Raw genomic sequence first — 22,916 nt, 5'->3', positions numbered from 1 at the left:
TAAAGACCTTTTAGCCAACTTTAGTGGAGAATTCAATTTTCTTTTCTTTTCTTGCAGCCCTGAGGATGGAACCCAGGGCTTCGCGTGCTGGGCAAGTGCCCTGCCCCAGCCACACCCCAGCCCTGGAGCTCAGTTGTAATAGAGCTTTTTTGTATTCTTCATTTCTGAAGATGCAGAAAGCACTTCACAGTTTCCTAGTCAGGACTGTCCCTCTACCACCTGTCCTTTGCCCTTGGCCCTGCAGGGGGCTGACCCCCGTTCATCACAGCCTAAGTGAGCACGTGCGCAGCTTGCTCCATTCAGCACATCTGAAGAGATGCCAGCTCCGCCTTCCCGGCCCAGGCCTGGGACCTGATGAGCCGCCTTCTCTGCTCACTGTGTTCCCGGGGGACCCACAATCGTGTTATTGCTGAGGCAGTCGGGTCTGTTGTTCTGTAATTGAATCACCCTATTTGCAGAGCCTGGATGGGCTTAACTCCTGTCGTCAGACAAGCTGACCTGATTAGAGAGTTTATGCAAAGCAAACCAGAGAAAGCCATTGCCCAGGGGAGAGCCTGTCTCCCTGGGGAGCTGCCGGCAGGCGGTGGCAATGCCAGTCTTTGTTTGGATCCCTGCTGGGGATGGAATGGAAACACAGAATCCATGTCTAGGGAGTTTGAGGCTGATGGGAAAGTGGGCGACAGGTTACAGTGTGGGAGAAGACAGTGGACGTGGGGTTCAGCAGGGAAGTCTGCAAGGCCTTGTGCTGGGGGCCGTGCTTCTCTGGTCCCAGGGTAGGCTGGGAGGGGCTGCTGTGGCTCTGCCTGATGCACAGGAGTTGACCTTATGACCCAACAGGGTGGTTGTGGCTGATAACGAGAGTCCCATCGTATTTGGCCACAGTTCAACTCTGCCGCATGGGAAGAGATGCACTTTCCTGTGAGCCCTTGGTTGCGCTCAGTGGAAGTGTTCTGTTAGGGGGGCTCCTGAGGTGGTGGGGGGTCTGGGCTGGTGGGACACCCAAGGGAGGTCACAGGATGGGAAGGAGGAGAACAGTGAACGAGGCAGGGACTGTCTTCCAGGGAAAGGCTAGGAGAGGCCACCTGGCAGTCGGGGGTCGGGAGAGAGTGGCACCCCCGTCCCAAGGTCGTGGTACTGAAGGGCTTTGCCCACTGTGACTACAGAGGGCAGGGAATTCAAGATTGGCACAAGACTGGGCATCAGGCACTGAGCCACCACCTGGAGGAGTGGTCTGCCCCAGTGTAGGAAGGATAGGGCGAGGCAAGTGTCCCCAGTGACACTGTGACCTCATGCCATAGTATGTGTTCAAAGTCCTCCACAGAAACCTACCGCCCTGAGATCAAAGCGTGGGAATGTGTTTGGCTCCAGGATTTGAGTTCAACTTGATGCACTTTTATCGAGTACCTGACACACACGAGAGACGGTTCCCGGGAGGTGGGGGAGGGGAGGAGGAAGGCAGGGAGGCTGGAGGGCCACTGAGCCAGAATGGGGCCACCGCAGGATCACAGAATGGGGCCTGTCGCAACTTGGCAGGGTGGCCGATGTCATGTCAGGCCACGTGGGAGGTGGTGTGCGAGCGGGCGGTCGAGCCCGGCCAGGGGTGGGATGAGCAGAGGTTCCGCATGGGGGGCGAGCAGGAGCGCCTGCTGTCTCCCATGGTGCCCTGCATGGTGAGTCCCTGTCAGGGTGAGAAGACCAGGTTAGGACCTGGCAGCCTCAGATGCCTTGCTGGGGTGTGGCCTTGGTCCCCAAGGTCCCCAACCCTGAAGACCTTGAGTATAGGAGTGCCGGGCAGTCAGGCTTCCAGCAGGAGGGTCAGGCAGCCACGTGGAGAGGTGAGGCGAGCGAGTGCCGAGCCAGGTGTGGGCGCTTTGCCTGTGGAGGACAGTGGCATTGCCACCCAAACCAGCATCTGGAATCTCAGAGATTCAGAGTAAGCCCAGGTTCCTGAAGGCCTTTCAGGAGCGAAACCCTGTGCTGGGGTCCTTAGGAGGCAGGACGGCACACAGGGCCTTCGTCCCCTGAGCTGCAGACCAAGGCAGCAGCCCCACGTGGGGGACCTCGCAGCAGTCTCTGGCATCCGGGTCTCTCCTGCTGTGGAGAACGCAGCAGAAACAATGGAGCAGGAGGTTGAGGGGCCTCTGGAGTGCTGGCTGAGGGTGGCCTGTCCCCTCTGCATCCTGGCACCCTTGAGAAACAGCCACAGCTGACCTGGAGTCGCACCTGGAGACACCTGGAGACATGCCTGGAGACACACCTGGGTTTACATGGAGACCTCTGGAGACACACCTACAGACACACCTGCAGACATACCTGGAGACACACTAGGGACACTTGAAGACACACCTGGAGACGTGCCTGGAGACACACCTGGAGACATGCCTGGAGACACACTAGGGACACTTGAAGACACACCTGGAGATACCTGCAGACACACCTGGAGGCACTCCTGGAGGTACCTGGGGATATACCCGGAGACATGCCTGGATACACCTGGAGACACACCTGGAGACATGCCTGAAGAAATAACTGGAGACACCTAGACACACCCCTAGAGACATGCCTAGAGATATGCCTGAAGATACACCTGGAGACTTGCCTGGAAACACCTGCAGTCACACCTGGAGACACGCCTGGAGGTACCTAGAGATATACTTAGACACCTGTAGACATACCTGGAGACATCTGGAAACACATCTGGGGATACCTGCAGACATGCCTGGAGACACACTTGGAGATACCTGGACACATGCCTGGAGACACACCTAGAGACACCTGCAGACCCACCTGCACAGCACAGTCCCCTTCCCAGCAGAGCCTTCTGCTGGGAAGCTGAAGGGAAGCCTTCAGCTGCTGATTAAGAAATGCTTCTCGAGAGCGAGCCCTTCTCCCTCCTCCCACCCCTGTGCAGAGAGCATAAACCCTGTCTCCAGAGGTCTTTCTCACATTTATTTCCTGTGCCTTTGTACTTCTCACGCTGGCCTCTGGCTGGTGTGTCCCGTGGCTTCTCCCCGACACTTCTCTGTGCCCCCCACCTTTGCCTGTGCCTCAGAGCAGTCCCGTAGGCACCTGGAGAGGGATGTGGTGGAGACTCCTCCAGGGCCTGGAAGGTCCTGCATCCTGGGTCGCCAGTGCTGCAAGTCACAGCCCACGGGTCATATTCTTGGATGGCGGTCTCTACGTGTGTCTCAATGACGTTGTCAGATATTTAAGGTCACTGGGTATGAAAACATGTCTGGGTTGCCAATCTGTGGAATTGTCAGCTGGTGCCTCATCCAGATTGAAGATGTCTGTCAAGGAGAAGAATTGACGTGGCACTGGCCTCCATCTCAGCTTGTCACCACCCATTGTTCATCCCTCAGCCTAGGCCTAGGTAGTGGCCAGGGGAGAGGTGAGCTCTGCCTGGGGTTGTTTTGTTCCACGTATGGAAACAGGGAAGGTCATAAATCCTTAGCCTGCTCTTGGCTCAGACTCGAGGCTTGTTTGATGTGACATGCTGCCTGTTTGAATGGCCACCGCAGGCTTTGGCTGCAAGTCCAGTGTGCCTTCATTGGACCGCAGAGCCAGTTTCCCCTGCAGTCCTCCCTGTATTCTAAAGTCAGTTTTCGACATGAGTTTTTCATCGTCTTGATTTTGAACCCACCATTGCCCACGAGTGGCTGCAGCCAACGTGCCCGCTGCTTCCTCAACATTGTCGCCACTTCCCGGCTCCTGTGGGGGACGCGGTCACTCTCCCACTCCCTCTGTGCCTGTGGGCGCAATCCCACGTGGCCCCTTTTCCGACAGATTGTGGCACGCGGTGCTGGGAGAACTCGGCTCTGCTGGGGGCTGTCGCAGGCCTGTGACTGTCTCCTATTTAAAGAGCCTGCACCAGGGAGCAGCTGTGATCACACAGGATCCGGGAGCACCACGTGCCCCGCTCAGAATGGAGATTATTACTACCGTCGGTTTTCTTTAACACTTTCCAAAATAGAAACCAAATCTTTGGCTTTGTTCACAAAGAATAATCAAGAATGCACTGGAAACAGATGTGCATCAAGAGTTCCACTCGAACGCCCCAACCTTCTCAGCACTCTGGCAGCAGCGGCTTGAAGAGCTGAAAAGCAGCCCTGATAACTCCCCATTGAGTCAGACGGGAGTCGCTCTATTTATAAACGGGACCTGGAGCGCGGGGCCATGTGCTGGCATGTGTTTCTGGCACTGCCGCCTTGAACTCCAGTCCCCTTATGAGCCTCCCTGTGGTCCCAAGAAAGGCTTTTAAATTTAGCACAGGGACGGCGTTGGAACCCAGCAGCCCCTCTCTGCAAGGTCAGGGCACAGCCCTTTCCTTCCAGCGTGAGGGTCAAGTGCAGGCGGGGTCGCCGTGACAGAATGTCACAGCCTGGGAGGTGGGTGAGAAAGACACTCACTTCTCACCTTTCTGGAGGCTGGGGAGGAAGTTCCAGAGAGAGGTGCACCTCTGGAGAGAGCCCGCCTGCCCCGTGGTCATGGGGTGGAGGCAGAGAGAGCAGGGACAGCCAGCCGGGAGGCCAAACCCCAGCAGCAGGGACAGGTCAGGCAGGGACCTCAGAGTGTCCCAGGGCAGTCAGCCCCCCTGTGAGCCGGGGGTGGTGTCCCCACCTTGGCAGGGGTGCAGCGCCACAGTGGGTCCTTCCGCTCTGCAACAGGCGCCTGCTGAGCTCTGGGGAGCTCTCCCCTGGACCCCTTTTTAGAGGCTGGGGAACACTGGAGCAGGAGCGGCCAGCGTCAAGCAGGGACTGACGTCTTGATGCGATAACTATTTTCCCTTCTTTAAGAACTCTCAACATGTGAATATTTTTATGAATACAAAAGAGAATGATGGAAATTCAATTTTTAAAAAAGTGTAATATCTTCTAAATAACAGATTGTATTTTGTGTGTGTATCCAATTGCTTTTTAATTCAGTAATTGCACCTTTTTCTTTGGAAACAAGGTGAAATAAGTATTTCCCATCAAAATCTGTTTTAAACATGCCTGCTCGCTGCCACTCTGCCTTAATTTGATTCTTTTTTTTTTTCCCCAAATTAGTGCTTTTAAGTGGTTGACATCATTGTGGTTTTCACTGTGTGACAAGGAATCACACAGGCGTCACAGTGCCCTCTCCCGCACAAAGGGAAAATCACCATGGGCAGGCAGGCAGGAGACGTCTGCTGCATGCTCGTCTTGCCAAGAGGTGGTTTGCCGTGTGACTTCAGTGTCACTGTGTGACTTCTGAGCTTGGGTGGGGCAGCGGCTAACAGGTAGCACAGGCAGCGTGAGGAGGACTGGGATTTCCATTCTTTCCAAGAAGCCCCTTGACTTACGTGCTCAGCTGCCTTCTGATCCTTTGCGTGAAGTTGACGTTACAGTGCCTCCCGCAGATCACGTCCCAGCTGCCTTACAGATGATTTATAGGGTAAATCACTCGGCAGGTGGGTGTTGCCACAAGGAACCTCATTCACCTACGTCACTTCTCTAATTTTCAAAGACACAAATGGGCTCTGCTGTTGCAGTTTGCATGTTTAGAAGCGACACCTAGTGATGAGCTTCCCTGCCAATACCAGCATCTCCAGAGTCTTGAGCACTTGGCGGAGTGAGGGGATCCTGCCCCACGAGACTCCCAGTGTCACCCGCTCATCTATGAACTCTGCCAAGGGCCAGTCTTGGTAGGGGGTGCTGGCTGCCCTCCTCTACCCCGCCAGCTGCTTGTAAGGTCCTTGCTTCAGTTGTCCCTTCTTCCTCCTGTAGGGTGCAGGGCTCGGTCCCCATCTTCCAGGAGAAGGACTGGGTGCTGCAGGGGTTTTTCGGGCTCAGTGAGTCACAGCTGGACCTGGCTTCTGTGCCTAAGGTCTGGGCTCTTCAGGGGTGGAACACGGGCACCCAGAGTCATCAGCCCTTGGGGGGGGGTGCAGGCTGGTCCATGGCTGTCACCAACAGAGGGATGGCTTCCTGTCTCTGGCATCTGGATCATGCCGTTGGCCTGCAGGTCCTGGGGTGGTTTTAGAAACAGTATCTGTTTAGCTGAAAAAAATTGCACGGAAGTCATGGCTGTCTCAAGCACCCCAGTGACTAATTTACACAGGTGGCTTTCATTTTCATGACTACCTGCTGGTGGCTCGTTTTCCCCCTGAATGTGTTCACTGAAAATGCACATTTAGTGCCGCTCTTGCGCTGCAGAGAGGCTCAGGCAGCAGAAGCAGGATGGACGTCCTGCTCCTTCAGGACCCAAGGTATTTGGTCACCAGGTTTATTCTGTTTTTTGTCTTTTGTTTTTTTCTGGAAACGATGCTCATGAGCTTTGCTTTTCTGCAGTTTTGAATGAACAGTATCAGGGCAAAATACTTCTACCCAGGTGTTAGTCAATAGGTGTGCTGTTACCTGGCGCCATATTTTAATAGAATGTTCTTTATCTCCACAGCCACAGCCCTTTCAGACAACATAAAACCAAAGATAAGCATGAGATAGACCGGATGACCCTCACCATGGTAAGCATGAGATGGACCCGATGACCCTCACCATGGTGACGGGACTCAAGAGTCTGTCCTCACCTGCATCAGGGCTCTCAGACACCACACCATGAAAAATAAGATTGGTATAAAGTACATACAAAGCATGGACAAATTCTGTCAAACAGTTTGAAGTATTTGCGTGTAGTATACAAAAATCACAAAACTTGGCTTTTATGAGTGAAATAAACAGACAGAAGACATTCCTAGAAGAATGTCTAAAAGGTAAGGAATGGAGGTAGACCCAAGGCAGGAATCACGACTCACAAACAAGCAGCGGAAGAAAGTTACAGAAAGTCAAGTACAAAACCAAGGAAATCAACAAAGGGGGGGCCAGCAGAGGGGCAGGTGGGGCCCTCCAAGTCCACGGCTCTGACCGCTGGCTGGTGGGCTCCTCCCCTGCGCTGCCCGTCTCGGGGTGCAGTTTTCCGTGTGTCCTGACCCAGGGGCCTCGGGTGTGAGGGTGCTGTTTCCAGGAGCCGCTGTTCTCTCCCCAGAACGTGGAGCTCCCGGACACCTTCTCCCCTGACCTCAAGTCCCTCCTGGAGGGCCTGCTGCAGCGGGAAGTGAGCCAGCGGCTGGGCTGTCGCGGAGGCGGGTAGGCTCAGCTCTTCTGTCTCCACGGAGTTGTGTGCCCTGCTCTGTGAGTGCTGTGACGGAGAAGCAGGGAGCCTGTCAGGTGTGAAGCCAGCCTGGTGGAGGACGGAATGAACTCGAGCCACCTTGCAGTCCCCGACCCCGGGGTGCATGCCACTGTCTCAGTCTTGCACTGAGGTGCTGTGGCCGGCTCCCACGTTTTCTCCTTCACCTACTCTCCCCTCCCCCAAAGCACCCCAAAACAGTCAGACCAGGGAGGAAGCTTTAGAGAAGTGCTTACACAGACTGTCCCTGATTTGTCCCCACACCTGGATGGCTTCACACGGAAAGGACAGTATGACACTTGTGTGTGTGTGTGTGTGTGTGTGTGTGTGATGTGTGTATTTTTGTATTTTCAGAGTAGCATGCATGTCTACGCGCTCATTGTTCCTGAAGACTGTGTGTGTTTTATTCAGCTAAATCATATGCTCATGTGCACATTTCCTTATTTATCGGTTCCACTGAGGGTGTCTCATTCCCGCTGTAAGAATAAAGCCTTGGTCACTGCCCCCTCTGTCTCCCTGCCCCTTCCCACCTCTCCCCAGAGTCCAAGTGCTACTTTGGGCTCCTCTTTTGTGTACTTTGTAGCTTTAAACTATAGATTTAGCCAGTGGTGCCTTTTCCCACCAACTACAAACTCTTGAGTCCCGACTGTATACAGTGAGGCTTCTACATTCTCTTCATTCATCAATTGCTTCTCTGTCTCTCCTTTATCATGTTCTTTTCTCTTTTTGACAGATTAAGTTGTTATGGTCTTTTCCCTATTCTTTTTTTTTTAACACAATACCTTTTTTATTATTATTATTTTTATGTGGTACTGAGGATCGAACTCGGGCCCCACCAGTGCTAGGCAAGTGCTCTACCGCTGAGCCACAATCCCAGCCCCTTTTCCCTATTCTTTGATCACAGTGAATCCCAGTCTTTGTACTTTGCCTACGTTGATTTCAAGAGTTGCAAATGAAATAGTGTTTGCACCATAAGGCGACATAAATGTCGTTCATCATGTACTTTCTACTTAGTCTGGTAATAGGCCTTACATTTATTTCTATAACATGACGTGTGTGTATATGAAGAGATGATATCACAGTCATGGGCTTTTACTTTTCCTGGTTTTCTTCATGGCACACATACTATCAGCTCCAGTGAGAACCACATGATTTCGGCCAGTCGGCTTCCTTGCAGCCGGCGCCGCCCTGCTCTGCTCTCCTGGTCTGAATCACCATCTACTTGATCCCTCGCCTCTACTTTTCTGGGTCCCTCTGTTTGAGCTGGAGCATGTTCCCAAGGAATCTTAGAGAAGGGGCTAGGAGAGGCCAGGTGTCTGGGTCTCACCTAGACTGTCTTCCCGCTGTCCACAGACATGACTCACATATAGGCCAGACACGGGACAGTCAGTCACTGGCAACCCCCCAGAACTCTGAAGACTCTGCTTTACTGAGTACAAGTGAATAGCCCCTGTGGTATGGAACTCCCATGGTTCCTGACGCCAGGTGCTTGCTCTCAAAGACTCATGCTCTTCAGCTTAGGGGAGAGTCTTGTTTAACTTACGTAACATTTCTGCTCCTCCATTTCTCCCAGAAGTCCATTGGCTGGATGCTGGGACTTCTAGGCTGGTCCCCTATGGTCCCCTGGTCCTGATCTTATATATTATCCATATCTTTGCTTTGACTCTTTCTTATACTTTCTGATCACTTAAATTTCCAACCGTTTTATTGATTATTTTGAAAGATCAGTAACAGGTTTAGTTTCTTGACTGTAGAATCTTTCAGCGATTGTCTTAGCTTTTTCACTGCTGTGACCAAAAGATCCCACCAGAATAACTGTGGAGCAGGAAGTTTATTTGGAGGCTCATGGTTTTGAAGGTCTCAGTCCATAGACAGCAGGCTCCATTCCTTGGGGCCGGAGGTGAGCTGAACATCATGGTGGAAGAGTGTGGAAGAGGGAAGTAGCTCGAGTGATCCTCAGGAAGCAGAGAGAGAGAGACTCCCCTCCTCCAGCCACCCCCACCCACTTTCAGCCACCACTCAGTTAATCCCTTCAGGGGACTAATCACTGATTGGATCAAGACTGTCATGGCCCGGTCACTTCTCCTCTCAGCCTTCTCGCATTATCTCACACATGAGCTTTGGGGGACACCTCACATCCCAACCATGTGGGGTTTCCTTCCCACTAGGGCAGCTGTAGGTGCTTGGGGCTTGGTGTGGGGAAGGAGGTTCTGTGTACCGGTGTCCAGCTGTGTCCACACCAAGGGTCCCCGGGCAGAGTCCCAGTCCTGTGTCTCACATACGCTCATCCTCTGTGATGAGCCTGGAGGTCAGCACGAGGCTCCGTCCCCAAGACCATAGCTTGGCCAGTCCCCGCTGTCTGTCCCCTCCCCCACTTGCCAGCGGGTGGCCCTGGCTGCCGCCTCTGGGGAGGGTCTGCCTCTCTGTGCTTTGCTGTCCCTCGGGTCTGTGGGAGGGGCAAGGCTGATCCAGAGGCCAACCCTGCGTCCCTTGGCAGCTGCTAGTGGATGTGAGGAAACCTGGAGCCTGTCTAGCTTACATCTAGGGCTAGTGACAAGGCACCAACCACAACACAGCTGCAGAAAGCCCCAGGGCTTCTGGTGGACATGCCCAGAGCTCCGTGACCTGGACCCCGCCCCACTCGGTGACCCCTGAGCCCTCGCTGAGCGCCAGCCTCACCACCCTGCCTCCGCAGGGCAGGGCCCAGGTGGACTTGGCACTTACACGGGGTGGGGACGGAGGCAGCAGACAGACCGCTGAGAGGACAAAGGCTGTGAAAAGGACCAGGAATGACTTAAGCGACATGGTGGGCGGACGTGGGGGAACTTTGTAGGTCGAGGGCTTCGGGCGGGAGGGCCTCAGACTGCAATTCAGAAAAGCCAGGAAGGCTGGGTCGCAGAAGCTGAGGATGGAGGAAAGAGATGGGTAGAAGAATGGATCCGAGAGGTGGCCCTGGCCAGGTCCCTTGGGCCTTGTCACGGGGGGTGCGGCACTGAATTTTGCCGTGAGTTCCCGGGGAAGCTAGGGAGTGAGGGGCAGCAGGGCAGCTCAGGTTGGAGGAGTGTGGCCTGGGGGCGGCAGAGCAGCCTCAGACCTGCTGCATGGTCCACGTGGGGCTGCTGGGCAGGCATTGGACACGAGGCCTCATGCAGACAGGACTTGGTCGTCACGTGACATCACCAAAGGCGCACAGGGCCTGGGCAGGCCCTTGCGGGTGGCTGAGACCGGTCTGGGCTCTGTAGTACAGATGGACAGAGAAGTGCTGAGGGTCAGGGAGATCTTGACCATGACCTTCAGGAAGTTTGTTTCTTCAGCTTACGAAGGGGCTCAGCACTCACCCCACCGCTAGATTTCTAGTTTGCATCCAAGACAATGTTTGCTGCTTAAGATCATCATTTTCTTGTCATTTTCCCTATCACAACCAGCAGACATTGGCCATAAATTTCTTAAATGTGTAGATCTCCAATTTAATTCTTATTAAGCTAGGTTCTTGTGGCTACAGAATCACCATTGACAGGTAAGTAGAATGTGTGTGTCCTCTACTGTTCTGCTTTTAAGGTGCACACACCTATACCTGTGCTGCGGGGTGTGGGCGGGCCATGAGTGGTCACATGGACAGGCTCCAGGTACAGCCCGAGGCCTTTCTGAAGGTCACGGCATTCCCTGTGCTGCTCTGAGAGAAGCGTCCTTACTTGCCATCCTGAAAAGCTGTGCTCACTCGGGCATGTTGTAAAATTCCTCTCCCATCTCCAGTGCATACTCACCACCTTTAGGACCCTCTCTTCCCCAGTGCCCAGGAGGTGAAAGGACATGGCTTCTTCAAGGGCATCGACTGGCAGCACGTCTACCTGCAGAAGGTACTCACGCCCAGGCCCTGGTGCCACGGCCTCTGCGCTCTGCCCGCTCTGCCGGCTCTGCCTCTCTTCATTGCTAGCTTCCTGGACCTGGTCCCTACCCTGGCTTCCTGTGTCCACAGAGCTCTGCCACCCGGGTGTTGCCCTTGGCTGACCCCCTTTGGGACAACAACTCACTCTTCATTTTGCTTTTTGGGTTGGCCCTGCCGTCCCCAGGCTCAACCAGCCACAGATGGAAGACAGGAAGAAAAATTGCATCCATATGGAATATGCACAGATTTTTTTCCCTATTAGATTTTCCCCAAACAACCTAGTGTAGCAACAATTCACATAGCACTTACACTGTACTGGGGATTGCATCATCTAGAGATAGCTCAGTATCCAGGAGGAGATGGGCAGGTCCTAGGCAAATACCTGTGATTCTACATCAGGGTCTCAGGCATGTGCTGATCTGGGTGTGCAGGGGGTTCCTGGGACCAATCCTCAGATAATGGGGGACAACTTTATTTATAAATTTCAAAAATATCTCCTCTATGAACTAATTAAAGATAAGATAGAGCTGTTATGTAGCTAATTCAAATGTCCATATAATTGAGACATTTTAGTTTTGGCCCATCTGCTTGATTTCTTAATTTTACATAGTTTTTTTTTCCTTAGTTTTACATAGACTTCTGTAAAAATATAGGAGAAACTTTTGGCATAAACTTATATATATCTTCTGGCCCAGAACCACTTAGTTTAAGAATTAGCATGATTGTATATCAGCACAATTCCCTTGTTTTTTTATTCTTTTAAAAACATTTCTTGTGATGCTGGGGATGGAACCCAGGGCCTCCCCCATGCTAGGCACGGCTGCACCCCTGAGCCATGGCCCAGCCCCGTTTCCTTATTTTAAGCTTCATTATATCTCATTGATATAGGAAAACCCCAAGTAAAGTATATTTTTAAGAATATATTTTATTCTTATGTGATTGGCAGTTTCTGCATGAATGCGAACTGCAGAGGGGTGTTCCTTCTGTGGGAAGCACACCCTGACTGGTTGGTCCTGAAGACAGAATCTGGGCATGGCCACTCACCTGGGCGACACCTACAGGTGTTAGAGCTTGGCGCTTCTGCAGGCGCTGGGTGGTAGGTTGTGGCTCCGGTGACCAAGAGGTACACTGCATCCTCTGAGGAACCTGCTTTCTAGAGGCTGAGTGGGGGGTGGGGGTGTGCAGTCTAGAGACTTCATTATATTTAAAAATGTTTTAAGACTTGAAGGTCTTTTTTTTTTTTTTTTTCCCCCTGAGACTTGGCTGTTCCCTTGGGCTGCTCAGTGCAGATCCTTGTGTGAATGCACGTGGCTTTAGTGCTGCTCAGAATGCAGCAGGGTGACTTCACTCAGCTCCTGACACAGACTGCTGGGAGGGGAGGGGGCCGCCAAGGGCAGCTGATAAGGGAACCCGCCTCCTTGCCTCTTTCAGTACCCACCACCCCTCATCCCTCCCCGGGGAGAGGTCAATGCTGCGGATGCCTTCGACATTGGCTCTTTTGATGAAGAGGACACCAAAGGTATTAAGGTATGCGGGTGCTGGCTGCCTTCTGGTTTGGGGTGGAGAGAATTTCTGTTGAGTGTCCATCAAACTTAGCGATTGCTCTAGCATGGTTGTAGAATGTCACCTACAAGTGAATCTCTACGTAGTTGACATATGTACAAGTCAAAGACCTACCTTAGACAGACACCATAAAAGCTTTCTTTGTACTGCTAATTTTATTTGTTTTTTATTAGGTCCTGGGGCTTGAACTCAGGGGCATTCACCACTGAGCCCCATTCCAGCCCTATTCTGTGTTTTAGCTAGAGACAGGGTCTCACTGAGTTGCTTAGTGCCTCATTGTTGCTGAGGCTGGCTTTGAACTCGCCATCCTCCCGCCTCAGCCTCTCGAGCTGCCGGGATGACAGGCATGTGCCACCATGCCAAGCCTTGCTAATTTTGATTTTGACAAACTCAAAATCGTTGATTGATATGGAATATTTGTGTTTGAAATAAAACTTCAATTAACCTGAGCCAGAGAAACAACTTGACATCCAGCCCAGCTCACCTGGCGCCAGAGCTCAGTCGTCGTAATTCTCCTATGCAGGTGGGTCCCCAGGCTGGGATGAGAGTGCCAACACAGGCCATTTGCTTGTGTCACTCAAAGAGGACATAGTCCCTGCTTTTTGTATCATCCTTGGAATTTTTGAAGCTTCTGTTCACATCATCATTTTTCTAACTAGAGACAAGTCATAATTACAGATGTGAACACCAAGGAAAACCATCATCTTTAAGATGCTAAGTCGCAGTGTGTCACTAGCATCAAACTGTCATCTGCCCCCTATGAGCCTCCATAGCTCATCCCAGGCTCTTCCCACCATCCCAGGCCACCTCCTCTTAGCTGCCTCCCATGTGCTCTTCTCCACGCACCTCCCCTTGTCCCCCAGGTGCCTTCCCCTCCAGAAGGCAGCAACACTGTCAAAACACACCTGCCAGGTGCAGAGCAAAGACTGAAATCAATGGCCGGGCAGGAGCTCTGAAGGGACAGAGGTGGTGGGTAGAGGGCCAGAGAAGTACAGAGGCCCTGGGGAGGAGGGCAGAGTCCAAGGCCACCTGCCTGGCGAGCTGGGGACAGAAGTGGTCAGAGCTGGCAGCTCCAGGAGAGGAGGGCGGAGCTGGGATGTCCACAGGATCAGCCCCTAGGAGGAGGAGGTGAGGTGCCGGAAGACCAGGGGCCAAGGCCACAGGGTGTGGATGGTGTGAAGTGATCCAGCAGCTTAGAGGCACCCCTCTGAGGTCTGCGACCCTGGGCTCCCCGGGAAGCAGCCGGCATGCCCAGGCCTGCCCCCACTGGGCTGCGTCTACAGTGTGACCCATCGGAACCCGTCCCGGAGCCACTATTTAAAAGGAGCAGCTGTCACAATAGAATTCTGTCATCAGATATGCCACTGTCCGTCAAAATTAAATTAAAGCTGCTATCATGTGGAAGCCCAGACAAATTTTTCACATGAAAGATCCTCTGACGGAAACTTTCTATAAACCGGACTCTGCAGACTTGGTGTGAAGCTGCCACTCTCAGCTGAATGGACTCAGGCCGTCCCAGCCCCGAGCCGTGGCTTACCCACCGGTAAAGCGCGTGGCTTCATTGTTGGCTTTCTCCAGGACGGTGGGATGACCCGTCCAAGCCCCGGGCCCACGGTCAGCCTTTATGGCAAGCTAGTGGCTGCTAGCGCTGCGGCTTCAGGGGAGAGCGCAGGGGGAGGTGGAAACTGTGTAGGAACCAGGCTGGGAGGGTGGAGCCTGTGTGGGAATGAGACTGGGGGAGGAGCCTGTGTGGGAATGAGGTTGGGAGGGAGGAGCCTGTGTGGGAACGAGGCTGGGGGAGGAGCCTGCGTGGGAATGAGGCTGGGAGGGAGGAGCCTGTGCGGGAATGAGGCTGGGTGGGAGGAGCCTGTGTGGGAACGAGGCTGGGCGGAGGAGCTCGGGCGCAGCCGGATGGAGCGTCCCATGGCACCCCGTGGTCTTCAGGAGCTTGGCTTCTCCACCTGTGGGAAGCAGCCCCCTCCCCCCACTGCTCTGTTCTTCACAGAAGGCTCCTCCCCTCACCTCAGGTCGCCCTCAGCTCTCCTCTAAGTCCTGCTGAGCAGTGGGGCTGGGTCCCAGGATGGAGGCTTGGGGAAGGCCTAGGAGGTGCACCGTGCATCCACAGAGCAGGGCTGGCTGTTGTAGGGCAGCCGCTCGGAGGGAGCGTGGGGCCTGGCGTGGTGGCACTGCCGCCCCTGCCCTCACTCTCAGAGGCACATCCTCACCCCAGGTGCCACTTGCCCCTCCTCACGCTAAGAACAACTGTGCTTAGTTTGGAGGTGTGAAGACAGCAGGAAGGGGCCCTGCCAGCCAGGGGTGTGGGAGTGGGGGTGCCTTCCCGGCAGCACAGTCAGGCACACGGACAGACCGTGCCCCAGTCCGGGGTGTGGGGCGCACTCGGCCCACCAGGTCTCTCTTTCCCTTCTAAAGAGCTTGCCTGCTGCAGTGCTTATCCCCTTCTTGTTTCTCAGACAAAGGAGTAAGGAACTCGGACTCTAGAGAGAACTGTGCTTCTCACCAGACCCGGGCTGCTCCTCTCAAATTGTACTCTGCCACCCCCTACACCATAGCTCAAGGACATGATAAATTTTTGGGGGGGGGGGGCGCACAGGGGCACTTGAGCACTGAGCCACATCTCCAGCCTTTTTTTATTTTGAGACAGGGTCTTACTGAGTTGCTTAGGGCTTCACTAAATTGCTGAGGCTGGCCTCGAACCTTAGATCCTCTTGCCTCAGCCTCTGGAGTTGGTGGGATTACAGGCATCCTCTGCACCAGGATCTTGGCTTATTTTCAAAGTGCAGCCTCTCTTAGAGGGCAGAAGGAAGAATTTTGAATAACTGGAAGCAAAAATGCTATCGTTAACGTGTAATTTTTATCACAGCAACTCTTACAGGCTGTGTTGCCTAAACTCTCCACGAATATCTTGGGCTTAATGCCTCTATGTATGTTCATAGTGTTTAATTAGTTGGAAAGTTCATGGAAAGAATGGCGAATTCAGCCTACATTACCTTGTGTGTAACTTTTCAGATGAACCTATGGTAGGTTGGGACCTTCTTGGCTTTGCCCTTATCGTGACCTCTAGAATTACATGGACTATTTTCCTACTCTATAAACAAGGTGCCCTCACTGCAGTCACAGGGGCACTTGGTGTCAGAACCTACCTGTACATCAGGTTGGTTTTCGGCTGCACAGACGTCATGAAGCTGGCGTAGAGGGGGCCCAACCCCCTTCCTCCTGCAGTGGGTCTTCCTGTCACCTCCCTGATACGGTTGTGCCGGGGCCACCACGGATGTCTAAGCGCTAACTCATAAATGTCTTGGCTTCTTAACCTGGCAGCTGCTGGACTGCGACCAGGAGCTCTACAGGAACTTCCCCTTGGTCATCTCCGAGCGCTGGCAGCAGGAAGTCACAGAAACCGTCTACGAAGCCGTCAACGCAGACACGGACAAGGCGGAGGCCAGGAAGAGGGCCAAGAACAAGCAGCTGGGCCACGAGGAAGGTGAGAGGCCATGCAGCTCCCGGGGCGGGTCTCCACGGGTTATTGGGAAAGCATTGAGTCACGTGTGTTTTCCAACAAAGGAAAAAAAAAAAAAAACAGTGGCCAGCGTCACGGTAGCTTCACGTGTGTTGGAGGCGATCGGGGTGGTATTCCAGAGCCCCTAAAGAAACAGCGTCCCAGGCTCGGTCCTCAGGGAAGCCCGGGCACAGTGAGCAGGACCTCTCCACGGGCCTCTGGCCTGACAGGCTCTTCCCGGAAGAGGGACACGCCCATGTGGGCAGGGCCAGCCTACCTGAGTGCCCTGCCCAGTCACAGAGGCCTGGACAAGGTTTCATGCCCTGCGTCAGCACCTGGAGACCCCGGGTCTGTGATGGCACTTGAGGAAGGGTCATGTTCCCATCAGGTACCAGCCCCATAGAGTTTGTGACTGGTCCCGGCAGGGGACTGGGCTTGGCATGCCACCTGTCAAGAGAGATAAGCGTGTAAATACATCTGTGGTACAAACCGCATTCAAGAACAGCCAAAGTGTGCCTTTTCGTTTAAAAAATCAGGTGCCCTATTAGGATTTCAATAGAAAACCTAACAACAAACACTAAATGAACTTGTCAATCATCCTTGATTCGCTGAACGTTGTAACTCTTATTTTTCCAAGATCTCATTTAGTTGGGTTGTTTGCATGTACTGTAGTTGATGATTGAGGTAAGACACATCTTGTTTGACATTGACGCTGAAGCCCTAGGGTGACCTTGCAGGCATTTAGGAGGGACTGAGGGTGCTTCCCCTCTATGTTACGGCAGCTGGCTGGAGGCCCCCTGTTGGAGGATCCAGTGGTCTCAGTGGACTCCTTCCCTGGGGCATTTTTCGCCTACTTAGGACAGCCAGCTGCGTCCTTGTCTCCTGGAGACTTTCCTACGTGAATCCACAGGGCTTTGCCTCCACGCCTCAGCTCCACAGGGCCATGGCCTGCTGTATACACTAGTCCTTAGAGAGCTGGTCCCTGGGGATCATACTGGGACACCGTCACCATGGCAGGTTTTACCCTAAAAAGTATACCATCGGTCTTTTGCTGGATGGAGGGCCCTGATGGTCCTAGGATCTGGAAAGCACCCTTGCCCAGGTGACCTTGTGGAAGCGAATTGTTTGCATCAGAACCATCATCATCTGACAAATCATGAGTTCATCTTCATACATATGTCCTTAGTAATCTGTCACCTTGGTTGGCCACCTCAGAAGTCACCTTCACAGAAAAGCAGAGTCCAGCTTGAGCTCTCTGAACAAACACCACGTTGGGATTTAGACACATTCTGAAAACCAAGCGCTGTTCTGCTCAGAGTGGTGGCTGCAGAGACGCCGGCCCTGGCCCTCTGTGTCCTTCCCCACCTGCTCCTGCCCCTCCTGCTGTGGGGACACGGCAGGGGGGTGGCTCCTTTGTCTATTTCTACACCTGTCACTGGACTAAGCTCACCAGGGCAGGATTTAGTCCTTCCTGTTCCCTGGACATGCCCAGCCCTGGGCCTTTGCCAGATGGTTGCTTGAGGAAGGAGACCTCAGCCTGTGAGCCATGTCAGGGTCCCCAGGGCTCCGACCAAGGCTCCAGATTCCCCTGTAAGAGTCCACAGCCGGGTGGATGGTCTCTGCACAGCCACACGTTGACGAAGAAGCTTAGCCCCGGCTCACGAAGGGACTGCCCATGACTGACTGCTGACCTGGGTGACAAAGGCCCCCTCTAGTGTCACCTGTATAATGAAAGGAAGAGGGGAGGGACCTTCCCATCCCACAGAGGACAGGGGTGTGGATGTGCTCCTCTCCTCACCACCTGCACACACACACAGCAGGGACAGAGATGGTCTGGGAACCCACTTTGTCCCCTCTGAGCAGTCCATGCACGTCACGGGTCTGACTGAAGAGTGTGGAGAAGTGTCATTTAGTGTGTTGGTGGGGATGGCCGAGGAGACGCCCGTCCTTGGGCCAGCCCAGCGCAGCTGAGGTGTGTTGATGGAGAGCTCCATCTCCCACCGACGCCTTCTGCCCTCCCAGAGGGGATGGCCGCCCCCGGCTGCGCGGCCGCCCCACACTCGCTCGTCTCCCTGCAGATTACGCGCTGGGCAAGGACTGCCTCCTGCACGGCTACATGCTGAAGCTGGGCAACCCGTTCCTCACGCAGTGGCAGCGCCGCTACTTCTACCTCTTTCCCAACAGACTCGAGTGGAGGGGAGAAGGCGAGTCCCGGGTGAGTCGGGGGCAGGTGGCGCCTGTGCTGTGCACCCCTGCGTCAGATGAGCTCAGGTCCCTGGTGGGTCTCCTAGCTTCCTCCGCACGCCGGGGTGTCCTCCAGCTCATGTGCATGAGGCTGGGGCGTCCACACTCTCTCCTCCAGCCCCCAAGTCCAGCCCAGTCAAGGAAGGACCTAGTAGTGCCTGAACATGGAAGGTGTCCAGAGGAAACCCAGAGGCAGAGGTGGGGACTGGGCTGTCGCCTCACCCGTGAAGTGGGGGAAATGGCAGTCACCACGCCTGCTGTCATTCCTGCTGGTCATCTGAGGCCCGCTGCTGTGCAACAAAGACGTCTCAGTCTGTTAGCAGCTTCTGAAGGTCGGACCCTCCCCCTGTGGACAGGAAACAGGGCTCAGAGGGGCAGGGTGTGGCAGGGACACAGCTGGACAGCGTCACTGGAGAGCTTTCAAACCCACATCCACCCAGGCCTCCCGCCTCTCCCCACGTCAGGTCAAATGAAATGTCACCCACAACACTGGGCACAGAGACGAGGTCACCAGACCACACTCCCTCTTGTCTGCCCCCGTGGAGTCTGCAGGTGGCCCTCGTTTAGGGACAGGAAGATATGCTGTGCTCTTGGGTTCTCCGTGGAGCTGATGGGCAATGAGTGTAAGAGGGAAAGAAGTCTCTGCTCCACTCTGTACCTGTTGGCAGGTCAGGCAGCATTTATTAAGCTCCTCCTGTGTGCTGATGGCCAGGAAAGGAGCCAGCGGTGGGTGAAGGCCTGCCCTCTGCTCCCAGGGAGGGCACGTCTGTCACTGTAAGCGGGAGATGGTCCTGGGTGTCAGAAACATCATTATGTATTAGGAGATCAGAACACGGCTGCCACCACTCCCCGTGGAGTCGTGGAGTCGGTGTGGAGCACAGTAGGCCCTGATCTTACCTTCCACTCGGAGGGTGCTTTGGAATCCCTGGGTGGAAGTTGCCATTTAAATATGAATGGCTGGGATTGCAAAAACCACATTGTTTTAAAAAAATAAACAGGCAGGGCTGGGGTTGTGGCTCAGTGGTAGAGCGCTCACCTAGCACGTGCAAGGCCCTGGGTTCGATCCTCAGCACCACATAAAAATAAATAAAGCAAAGGTATTGTGTCCAACTACGACTAAAACATAAATATTTAAAAAAAAATAAAATAAAAAATAAACAGGCTCTCACAATTTTTTGAACCATAGAAGCCCTTTTTAAAAAACTAACAGCAAGGATCTAGTTGACGAGATCTTTGGGGCTGTGAGTCACACAGGACACAGGTGCAGTGCTGGTGGAGGTGGCCCCAGAGCTCAGGCCGTCCCCAGGTAAGGGGGCACTGGGCCTCTGTTCACTGACACTGTTGTGCACATGGGAAGGAAGCTGCCCCACTTTTCAGGATATTTGAAAAATTAAAGACTCGACTTCTTGTGTTCAACCTGGGATGCGCGAGCTGACCTTGGTGTTGAAAGGTCGCCCCCAGTGCTCTCCTGAGCAGCTGCAGAGCACAGGGCGGGGTTGGTGAGGACCAAGGAGAAGGGGAACTCGGGAGCTTATGACGCTATTGTTTCTCATTTAGGATTCTTGGAGTATTTACCCCAAAAAACACAAAATGGTAAGGAACTCACGCATAGCCTTTGCCGTGTGCAGCAATGCTGTACACCCAGTGTGACAATCTCTGAAGGCTGTCACCTGTATCTGCAGTGCCATTTTGATAGCATCTGACATCGCCAGGCCTTTCCTGAGTTGCTGTAAGCCTTAGGCTAGGCTCGGGGACTTCCCTCACAGCTTGACCCGCCCTCCTCCCAGATCAGTTCTGTGGCGGGCTGCGCTCCCCTTGGCCTGGTAGAAGCATTGCTTTCTTTGCGGTTTTCTTTGAGACATTATCATTTGGATTTTCCTGCTTGTCCTTTGTAGCCATTTCCCCTTCAGTTCTAGAACATCATCAAAGAAAGAAAAACGCTGCTTCTCTTTTTCCTTTTTTTTTGGACCTGTTCTGGGTTCTTGGTATCATCACTTATTCATTTAATAAATTTAAAAAATCATGCAATACTGGGAATAACTTTTCTTTATTTATTTTGTTTTTATGGTTAGCAAAATCTACTGACCATGGAACAAATCCTCTCCGTGGAAGAAACTCAGATTAAAGACAAAAAGTGCATTTTGTTCAGAATAAAAGGAGGGAAACAGTTTGTCCTGCAGTGTGAGGTGAGTGCGGCTCCTTATCTCTCGGGTGAAGGTTGAGCCACTGCTTGGCACCCAGCACAGCTGGCCGCCGGGCACCAGGGTGCCCCTCAGGGTCCTGCGGCACTTAGAAACTGAGCCAGGTGTCCACCAAATCAACAGGTAGTTCAAAAAAGAAAATATTTGAAAACAGAAGGAGGAAATACCTGAATTTGGTGACCTTATGTGGAAACCCCCCAGACTCTGTGGGGGGTGGAGTTCTACGGGACCTGAGGTTGTAGGTCTGACCTGCCAGCATGTTTGAGGTTGAAGTTCACATGTTCACGTGATGGTTTATGATGATGGTGTGGCTTCCCCTTCTTGTTGTGAAACCTGCCAGTCTGCACCTCTTTCAAAAATATGGTTTTGCTCTGGGTCTTTGCCTTTCAGAAAAGGCTCAGACTTCTCTAAGGGGCGATGCTCTTTGCCCTCCAGTTGTGTGGCCCAGGTTTCATTCCTGAACACTGTTTGCTCTGGTGCGCTGTGTGTGTTGGGGGTTGGGGGCTCCAGATCGTGTTCCAGGAGATAAACAAGGGGTAGACCCCAAGGCGCACCTTAATAACCTCATTGCTAATTTTCGCCCGTGAAGGTGCGCGTTGGCCTGCGGGGCCCCTCCCCATCTGCTGCCCACCACGGTTGTTGAACTGAAGCCCTTTGCTTTGCTGGGGCTGCTCCAGGAAGCTGGCCTCCCCTCTCTCTGCTAGAGGCTCTGGATGAGGGTTGTAGGCCCAGTGTCTGGAGAGGTGGCGCAGAGTAGGCACTGAGGGGCACGCCCCGGCAGGCTCCAGGTCACCTCCAGAGGCTGTGGGCAGGGTGGGTGGACCTGTCCCAGCCCGTCTTCCTGTCTCCCTGCAGAGCGACCCCGAGTTCGCGCAGTGGAAGAAGGAGCTGACTGAGACCTTCACCGAGGCCCAGCGGCTGCTGCGCCGCGCACCCAAGTTCCTCAACAGGCCTCGGGCCAGCCTGGTGGAGCTCTCCAAGCCCCCGCTGTGCCACAGAAGCAGCAATGGCCTGTAGCTGCGAGAGCTGGAGAGACAAGGGCCTCCGGGAGGCCACGCCGGCTCTCCACGTGGGGCGGAGCCTGGGGTCCGTGCGGACGTGCCAGGCTGTGGCGGAGGTGTCGGGCGCTGGGACCTTTCATCCGCCGCCAGGAGGCCCCAGGCGGGCGCCAGATGCCCCCAAAGGGAGTTGGACCTCTCCAAGCGCGGCCGACCCTGCGCCACCAAGTGGTGCTGGCCCGCACTGGAGACTACTGAGGACACAAGCTCCTTTTCTTTGCTAGACAACTTATTTTGGTACCTCCAAGCTGGAACTGAAACATCCCTACTCGGCACTTACTTTTCAGTCTGATGTCAGACATCTCAGACTTCCCCGGGGGCCCTGGAGGTCCCCAGTCCTGGGGGCCGGGTGCCCTGCGGTGGCCGGGCTCTGCTGTCGGAGATGCTGGCTCCAATGTCCCAGGGCCGGGGTAGGGGGCTGCGGAGCGCGTCCCTTGCGCACTGGAGAACCGGCCCCAGACGCTCCTGCTCCAGGGGCCGCGGGCAGGTGGGGGTGGCAAAGCGGGTTCACTTGCCAGCCCCCCGAGGGTCCCTGGTGTTCCCAGGGAGAGTAGTGAGGTGACAGACTGGGGACCAGGGCAGCAGTGGGACACCTCTGGGTGCCCAGGTCACAAGCACCCTGGCTACAGCTGGCTTGGAGTCCACCCTGAGCCCCCGTAGGACACCGTGGTTCTGGAACCTTCTGCCTGACCCTGAGAAGTGGTCAGCCGTTATGTGTAAGAGGAGGAAGGGAATCCCGCTGCTTCACCTTGAGCGTAATTTGAGGTGATTTTTATTTGAAAAAATGCTGAGGAACAAGCATGGGAGGTGGCTGTTTAGGGACTCTCTTGTCCCATGGTGGTGGGTCCCTCTGCACTGGCCTCTCTGGGTTGGGGCCCACCATCCAGCAGCAAGGACCCAGCAGCCTCCTCCCCAGTGTTTCGTCCCCACCCCTCCATGCCTGTTGACGCCCCCAATAAATGCTGGTGACAGAACCAGCAAAGTCCCCCAGGCCACAAAGTCCTTTCCAAAGTCCACACATTCGTCAGTTCCTGGGTAGTTTCACTGTATGTCTTAACTTAATTACTAACAATATAAATAACTTGTCGTCTTGACCTCTTGTATCCTGTCCTTGATATTTTTAGTGGCTCCAAACCTTTGTTTTCACCTTTCTGTGACACAGGCCCTGGGAAGGTCAGGGCGTCCTTCCACGAGGTCATTTGGGAGCTGAGTAGATCACCTTCTGGAGGGTCTGCTGTGCGCCTGGGGGACCTGGGCCAGCAGTTTGGGGTTTTTATCCACCTGGGCTCCGGGCGGGGGTTTCA

The 22,916-nt window shown here is 54.0% G+C and overlaps 1 protein-coding gene across 1 annotated transcript in view; it reads left to right on the top strand.

The window, feature by feature from the left end:
- Grk3 (G protein-coupled receptor kinase 3) overlaps positions 1-22,706 on the top strand; it is a 62,971-nt gene extending 40,265 nt beyond the window's left edge. Inside the window, exons 13-20 of the mRNA XM_078036698.1 lie at positions 6,418-6,484; positions 7,003-7,103; positions 10,937-11,003; positions 12,464-12,559; positions 15,932-16,094; positions 18,188-18,324; positions 20,426-20,539; positions 21,410-22,706. Of these exons, the coding sequence (XP_077892824.1) occupies positions 6,418-6,484; positions 7,003-7,103; positions 10,937-11,003; positions 12,464-12,559; positions 15,932-16,094; positions 18,188-18,324; positions 20,426-20,539; positions 21,410-21,571 (907 nt within the window). The 3' untranslated portion in view covers positions 21,572-22,706. The remainder of the gene's footprint in view (positions 1-6,417; positions 6,485-7,002; positions 7,104-10,936; positions 11,004-12,463; positions 12,560-15,931; positions 16,095-18,187; positions 18,325-20,425; positions 20,540-21,409) is intronic.
- The last annotated feature ends 210 nt before the right edge of the window (positions 22,707-22,916 follow it).

The sequence above is a fragment of the Ictidomys tridecemlineatus genome, unplaced genomic scaffold (assembly GCF_052094955.1).
Source record: "Ictidomys tridecemlineatus isolate mIctTri1 unplaced genomic scaffold, mIctTri1.hap1 Scaffold_454, whole genome shotgun sequence".
NCBI classification, from domain to species: Eukaryota; Metazoa; Chordata; class Mammalia; order Rodentia; family Sciuridae; genus Ictidomys; species Ictidomys tridecemlineatus.
This window is presented reverse-complemented; position numbering and strand designations above follow the sequence as displayed.